General features: G+C 36.5%; 1 protein-coding gene across 1 annotated transcript; it reads left to right on the plus strand.

Annotated features, from left to right (window-relative positions):
- The first annotated feature begins 969 nt into the window (after positions 1-969).
- On the plus strand, positions 970-6,393 carry LOC137737773 (probable leucine-rich repeat receptor-like protein kinase At2g33170). The gene is made up of 3 exons (XM_068477325.1): positions 970-1,582; positions 2,087-5,034; positions 5,693-6,393. The coding sequence occupies exons 2-3, from the start codon at positions 2,097-2,099 to the stop codon at positions 6,094-6,096; spliced, it is 3,342 nt and encodes a 1,113-aa protein (XP_068333426.1). The 5' UTR covers positions 970-1,582; positions 2,087-2,096; the 3' UTR covers positions 6,097-6,393.
- The last annotated feature ends 2,021 nt before the right edge of the window (positions 6,394-8,414 follow it).

An 8,414-nucleotide genomic window follows, 5' to 3' on the forward strand; every position in this document is an offset into this window, starting at 1 on the left:
AACTATTGTCCGTTAATTAATGATTTTTTCTATAAATAATAATAATTAATTAAAGTAATTTAAACTTTTATATTGTTAATGACTCTTTTTATAAAAAAATAATTAATTAAAGTAATTTCTCATTATCAGGACAAAAAGTAATAACACTTATGTTTTGAAAACAAACGTACCAAAGATTTAAATGTACCAAAAATTCAAATGTATCAAGAAGCCAAATGGACCAAAAATTCAAATGTACTATTATAATCAAACGTACCGATATAACCAAATGTACCTAACAACGAATTTTGTTACATTATATTTAATTTACTAAAATAAATATTTTAATAAAAATTAAAAAAAAATCTTAAATCATCATAATAAGAGATGCATAAAAATAAGAGAAAAAAAAATGGAATACTAACGTGAATAGACTTCTAATGAAATAAAATTAAAATACCAAAATTGTAGGGAAAATGTTTAATCAAATTTGCAAAAAGAATAGATGTTCAGTCTATAATATTTAAAAACGACGCGTCTATATCAAAATGTCTCTTCCGATTAATCTCGTGATACACTTACAACCACATAATATTGTAACTAAACTCTTCTTTTGAAGTAACCGTGGCCAATATTTTATCTTTATCTAGTCTTTAGTGTCTTCGAATGCATCTTCTAGGTTCCATAAGTGAGAATCATAAACGTAAAAGAGTTAATTAACTTCGACAGAAAAAAAAAAGTTAATTAACAAAAGATTCTTCGATAAATCGTATCTTAATACAGAATTACAGATAATTACGAATCATACGATACAAAAGGAATATTATTTGTTATAGAGTTTTATTACTTACCAACCAACTCAGTCGATAAAATCCCAAGGCTTTTTCTCAAAAGATTAAACTTAAAAAAAAAAAAAAATTCAAACTTTTTGGGTTGCCAAAAAGTTCACAGTTCCCCTCCACCCTTTCCAAGCACTAAAAAAGAGGAAAACCGAGTCCCCACAATCATCCATCTTCTTCTTCGTCTCTATCTAGAGAGAGAGAGAGAGAGAGAGAGAGAGAGAGAGAGAGTTAAGAGAGACTCAGCAGCTCAGCACAGATAGCACACGCAGCGAAAGAGATAGAACAGATGTGAAAAATGATGGAAGCATGCTTTGTCGGCCATTAAAGCTTCAACCCAAGAGCTCTGGTCCCTTCTCCTCTCACACCCATCATTCCATTCACGACAGTCAGTACCCCCATAAGCTCCAACTTAACTCCAGCACTTGCCTTTCCCCTTCTCTCTCTCTCTCTCTCTCTCTCTCTTCTGGAATAAAATATTCCAAGAAAGATGTTTCTTTGAATCTACTGAGTTTCTTGCTGCAAAAAGGCGCAATAAAGGTGTGGGCTTTGAGATATTTCTGCGCAAATCTTGGCCTCTAGACCGGAGATCCCCACCATTTGTCGGAAAAGGCGAACTGGGTTTGTCTCACTTTTTTCTTCTGGTTCATAATTCCCATGGTTTTCAGTTTGTCACTTGAGGAAGTTACTGCCCCCCACTGCCGCTGGACTTGCTGCTTACATTGCCATTTCTTTTTTCTATGAGCGTTCTTAGACATTGAGAGGTATGTTCTCAGCTCTAATATGGTTAATTTACTTTTCAGTTTTGGTGCCTTTTTTAATGACTGATTTGTTAATCTTTACTCTTGTCTGGTTATTTTGATCATTCAGTTTGAGTTAGTAATTTGCTAAATTAATTTTTTTATGTTATTGGGTTGCTTCAAATGACTGTGTTATTCCTGCCCTTTTAGCATTTAGGTGTCTACTTCACTTTTAGTCTCTTTCTGTCATGTATTTATATTGTTGAGTTATCGAAATATCGAAGTTTGTTCTTTCAAATGGATGGTTTGATTCCCTAATGACTTGGTATACTTGGATTTTGTGCTGTGAAACACTCAAACTGGTCTGTTTAAACCAGGTTCCGAATTATCAAATTCTTTTATTATTAGAAATCTGGTTGTATTTTACTTGGTGTTGAGGATTAGTTTATGTGTATTACTTTGCATCTGATGAGCTTGGATGAGCAGGTGTTTAATTATCTGATTATGTTGTGATTGTGCTCATTTCAGTGTTACTAAAATGACGAAAGCATTTGAGGTGAGGAGGGCTTTGGAACTGCAGTTTGGGAGCATTTTACTTGCCTTAGCTCTACTTGCTTCTATTTCAGAGGGGTTGAATAATGAAGGGCTCTGCCTTTTAGAGCTGAAGAAAACTATGCAGGATGGATTTGATTTTTTGGGAAATTGGAACTCCTCTGATCAAACACCTTGCGGATGGATGGGTGTAAATTGCTCTTCCGGTTACGATCCAGTGGTCAAAGGTCTTGATTTGAGTTCCCTGAATCTTTCGGGAGTCCTCAGTCCTAGCATTGGTGGTTTGGTCCACCTAACTTCTCTTGATCTTTCAGACAATGGTTTCGTGGGAGGTATTCCTAAGGAGATAGGAAACTGTTGGAGTTTGGAAAGAATTTATCTGAACAATAACAAGTTCACTGGCCAAATACCTTTGGAAGTGGGTAAGCTGTTAAATTTAACAGTTTTGAACCTTTGTAATAACAGAATCAGTGGTCCGATTCCAGATGAGATTGGGAACTTGTCTTCACTGGCTGAGTTCGTGGTATACACCAACAATATTACTGGTTCAATACCTCATTCCCTTGGGAATCTCAAGAATCTGGTAACGTTTAGAGCTGGGCAGAATGCTATTTCTGGTAGCCTACCGGCCGAAATAGGTAGATGTGAGAGCTTGCAATTGCTTGGTCTCGCCCAAAATTCTATAGGAGGGGAATTGCCTAAGGAGTTTGGGATGCTTCAAAGCTTGACAGATGTGGTTCTGTGGGGTAACCAGGTATCAGGATTTATACCCAAGGAGCTTGGAAATTGCTCTAGCCTTGAGACTATTGCTTTGTATCAGAACAATCTTGTGGGGCCTTTACCTCCAGAAATTGGGAACCTCAAGTCATTGAGGAAATTGTACATTTACAGGAATGGCTTGAATGGAACCATTCCAAGGGAATTTGGAAATCTTTCTTTGGCATCTGAGATTGATTTCTCGGAGAACTATTTGACAGGTGAGATCCCATCAGAGATAAGTAAGATAAAAGGTCTAACCTTACTGTACCTGTTCCAGAACCAGCTTACGGGTGTGATTCCAAATGAACTGAGTGGCTTGGGGAACCTGACTAAGCTTGACCTTTCCATTAATAATCTCAGAGGTCCTATCCCCGATGGGTTTCAATATTTGACTCAAATGTACCAGTTACAACTGTTCGACAATTCTCTAAGCGGTAGCATACCGCAGGGGCTTGGACTTCACAGCCGACTGTGGGTAGTTGATTTATCCGATAACTTACTGACAGGAAGAATACCTCCATATATTTGTCGATATTCCCATCTAATTTTGTTGAACCTGGAGTCTAATGATCTGATCGGAAATATTCCGGCTGGAGTCTTGAACTGCAAGTCATTGGTGCAACTTCGTCTTGTTGGAAACATGCTTACTGGGAGCTTTCCTTCGCAACTATGCAGTTTGCCAAACCTTTCTGCAATTGAGTTGGATCAGAACAAATTCACTGGTCCAATTCCTCCAGAGATTAGGAACTGCCAAAAGTTGCAAAGGCTTCATATTTCAGACAACTACTTTACGTCTGAGTTGCCAAAGGAGATAGGATATCTGTCTCAACTGGTGACTTTCAACACGTCATCCAATTTGTTCACTGGGCGGATTCCACCAGAAATCGTTAACTGCAAGATGCTTCAACGACTTGATCTCAGTCGAAATAGGTTCATGGGTGCTTTGCCAAATGAGCTGGGAACACTTCTGCAACTAGAGCTTCTCAGGCTTTCAGAAAATAATTTCACGGGAAACATACCAGCAGAATTAGGAAACCTCTCCCATTTGACTGAGTTGCAGATGGGTGCCAACTTGTTTTCTGGTGAAATACCACCAGAATTGGGTTCTATTTCAAGCTTGCAGATTGCAATGAATCTGAGCTTTAATAATTTCAGTGGGAGAATACCGCCAGCTCTTGGAAATCTTAATATGCTTGAATTCCTCTTGCTCAATAACAACCATTTAACTGGTGAAATTCCTAGCACATTTGAGAGTCTGTCAAGCTTACTAGGGTGCAACTTCTCATACAATGACCTTACTGGACCTTTACCTTCCATCCCATTGTTTCAGAACATGGAGATTAGCAGCTTCATCGGTAACAAAGGGCTCTGTGGCAGACCGCTTGGTGGTTGCAATGTTAATTCATCTCCTCAATCTGTTCCATCTCTGGCAAGTGGGGGTACTCAACGCAGTAAAATTGTTACAGTAATTGCTGCTGCTGTGGGTGGCGTTTCTCTTATTCTAATTGCTGTTATCTTATATTTCATGAGACATCCAGGCCAGAGAGTTCCTTCCTTGCAAGATAAGGATGCTCTATCTCCAGATACGGATATGTACTTACCTCCAAAGGAGGGATTTATGTTCCAAGATCTAGTTGAGGCGACAAATAACTTTCATGAAAGCTATGTTATTGGAAGGGGAGCTTGTGGAATTGTGTATAAGGCGGTAATGCGAACTGGACAGACTATTGCTGTTAAGAAATTGTCATCTAACCGAGAGAGCAATAACATTGAAAACAGTTTTCAGGCCGAGATTAAGACCTTAGGAAATATAAGGCATCGGAATATTGTGAAGCTATATGGATTCTGCTATCACCAGGGTTCCAATCTACTTCTTTATGAGTACATGGCAAAGGGTAGCTTGGGTGAATTGCTTCATGGTGACTCTTGTAGCTTGGACTGGCCAATGCGTTTTATGATTGCTTTGGGAGCTGCCGAAGGTCTTGCTTATTTACATCATGACTGCAAACCGAAGATTGTCCACCGTGATATAAAGTCCAACAATATTTTGCTAGATGAGAACTTTGAAGCCCATGTTGGTGATTTTGGTTTGGCCAAAGTGATTGATATGCCTTATTCAAAATCAATGTCAGCAGTTGCAGGGTCGTATGGATATATTGCTCCTGGTAAGCTTTCCTTTTGGTCATCTTTATTTACTTGAATAGTTATTGACTTGCCTTGTTCTCTGAGAATACTGCCGAAGAAAAAAATATTTTTAAGGATGAAACAACTAATTTCTAGTATTTCTCATTTTTCTTTTTAAGTGATTCTATACATGTTCTACAGTAAAAATTACATCTTTTAACCAAAAAAAGTAAAGAGGAAATCTTTTCCTCCATATTGATAAATAATGTAACAATCACACCTTGGTTTTGAAGAGATATGTAACAAGAGGGAAAAGAAAAAATCAAGCATTAAATCTTAAATTCTTCACGTTTTGGAAACCACCTTCTTAACCCCTCATTTTGCCATCGGAAACCTTGAATAAGAATGTTGCTGATGTAGTTAATTTTGAGAAAGATGACTGAATAATGTATATTTTGAAAGGGAACCAACACCCGAGCACAAAATTTGTGTATTCGTAAATAAATGCATATATGTTAACCGATCTAGGAAGTGCTTGCCCTGATGGCTGGCTGATTTTTTGTTTGATGTGAACATGTTGAATTTTTGTTTGTTTACTTACCTCTTTCTCGCTCTGAAGTTGCTCAGTTCGTTCTTGCTTCTCATTTCTGTACTCAATTGTTTATTGAATGGTTGATAATGTACTCTTCTTCATGGCAGAGTACGCATACACCATGAAGGTTACAGAAAAATGCGACATCTATAGCTATGGGGTTGTTCTGTTGGAGTTGCTAACTGGAAGAACTCCTGTCCAATCACTAGATCAAGGAGGCGACTTGGTCACCTGGGTGAGACACTATGTTCAAGACCATTCATTGACATCTGGGATACTCGATAGTCGGTTAAATCTTCTAGATGGACTTCTTGTTGATCACATGCTTAATGTCTTAAAAATTGCTTTGATATGCACAAGTATGTCCCCTTTTGACCGTCCATCGATTCGAGAAGTTGTCTTGATGCTTATTGAGTCGAATGAGCAAGATGGGGACTTTCCTCCGTCTCCAACTTTCAATCTTCCTTTGAAAGATGCAACGGATCCTCCTTTGAAAGATGATAGTCGGTGAAAGCATACGACACAGCCGTAGATTATAGTAACTCCGATGATTTTTTCGGGCTCTGATTCATCCTCATATTATTTGCAACAAGAAAATGGTAATATCTTGTACATCTTCTTTTTCACTAGAAAGATGATTACTGGAATTTACTTGTTTTTGAAACTCTTATGAGGGTAAGCTGAAGTTCCAACTTCCGCAGTCTACATTATAGTGAAAATCAGTGTACAGTTAGCAGTATGATAGTATGTGCTTCTGAATCACAATCCATTGAATAATTGTGTCATTCATGGATTATTTTGTTTTCTACTTTCCCGTAGTTTTAATGAATAATTAAATGTGAAATAAGAATGCCATGTTAGTTTCTTGGTCGCAATCCTATGAAAAGGATTTTTTGATAACCACCAAAATAAACAAAAAAAGTTTTTTTTTTTTTTTTAAAGTCAAAATGGTCCTGAAATTGACACAATTCTTTACTTTTTAAAATTGATAGAACTAGTCCCTAAGTTTGTTCACCATTAATTAATTTGGTTATTTCATGAAAATCTTTGGTAAATAAGGATGAAAATGACAAAAATACCCAACTTTTTGTCATATCATTTTGAACCATTGTTTATTAAATTGAGGATATTTTTGTTATTTCGGTTCTTACTAAACACATATTTTTCACAGAAGGACAAATAATTGATGGTGAACAAACTCAGGGACAACTTCTATCGATTTTAAATTTCAGGGATCAAAGTGAGGAATTATACAAATCTCAGTGACCATTTTGGATAAAAAGAAAAAAACAAAAAAAAAAAATTCCTATGAGAAGGATTTGAACAAGTTGTGGCCCTTGTGGGGATGGTTTGTGTCCTGTGATTGGGGTTATTACTATATTATTATTATTATTTGTAAACATGAATTTTCCTGCGATGAATGAAATAAGAACACGTGTACAAAATAATATTTTGTATTAATTTTGAGGTTACAATCTCTTTTACAATTTGATCTTTTGATTCTATCTTCGTAAGGTGTAGATTTGTGGATGAGCTGTTGATCCAAAGGACCGTCGGGGCTTGGTCTAGGGATGAAGCATGGTGCAAATTTGTTGATATTGTTGATCCAAAGGGCCGTCGGGGCTTGATCTTAGGATGAACGGATCTTCAAGGGCCTTTGGGGCTTGATCTTGATGAACGGATCTTCAAGGGCCTTCGGAGCTTGATTTTGATGAACAGTTGTGTGGATTTCTTCAAGGGCTGTTGGACTTGATCTTGATGAATGAGGATGAACAGATCTTCAAGGGCCTTTGGGGCTTGATCTTGATGAACAGTTGTGTGGATTTCTTCAAGGGGGTTTTGGGTTTGATCTTGATGAATGAGGATGAACGGTTCTTCAAATTCTTCAAGGATTTGACGAAGAACAAAGAGAGTTTTCTTGATCCTTCGGGATTCTTGGGAATTTGGGAGATTGGATGCTTGAAAGCTTTAGAGTTCTATAACTTCAAGGATTTGGAGATTTCCTGTAGTTTTGATGAATAATTAAATGCGAAATAAGAATGCCATGTTAGTTTCTTAGTCTCAATCCTATGAAAAGGATTTTTTGATAACCACCAAAATAAACAAAAAAAGATTTTTTATTTTTTATTTTTTTATAAGTCAAAATTGTCTTGAAATTGACATAACTCTTTACTTTTTAAAGTTGATAGAACTAGTCCCTAAGTTTGTTCACCATTAATTAATTTGGTTATTTCATGAAAATCTTTGTTAAATAAGGATGAAAATGACAAAAATACCCAACTTTTTGTCATATCATTTTGAACCATTGTTTATTAAATTGAGGATATTTTTGTTATTTCGGTTCTTACTAAACACATATTTTTCACAGAAGGACAAATAATTGATGGTGAACAAACTCAGGGACAACTATTGATTTTAAATTTCAGGGATCAAAGTGAGGAGTTATACAAATCTCAGTGACCATTTTGGATAAAAAGCAAAAACAAAAAAAAAAAATCCTATGAGAAGGATTTGAACAAGTTGTGGCCCTTGTGGGGATGGTTTGTGTCCTGTGATTGGGGTTATTATTATTATATTATTATTATTATTATTTGTAAACATGAATTTTCCTGCGATGAATGAAATAAGAACACGTGTACAAAATAATATTTTGTATTAATTTTGGGGTTACAATCTCTTTTACAATTTGATATTCTGATTCTATCTTCGTAAGGTGTAGATTTATGGATGAGCTGTTGATCCAAATGACCGTCGGGGCTTGGTCTAGGGATGAAGCGTGGTGCAAATTTGTTGATGTTGTTGATTCAAAGGGCCGTCGGGACTTGATCT

This window comes from Pyrus communis, chromosome 6, assembly GCF_963583255.1.
Source record: "Pyrus communis chromosome 6, drPyrComm1.1, whole genome shotgun sequence".
Classification (NCBI taxonomy): domain Eukaryota; kingdom Viridiplantae; phylum Streptophyta; class Magnoliopsida; order Rosales; family Rosaceae; genus Pyrus; species Pyrus communis.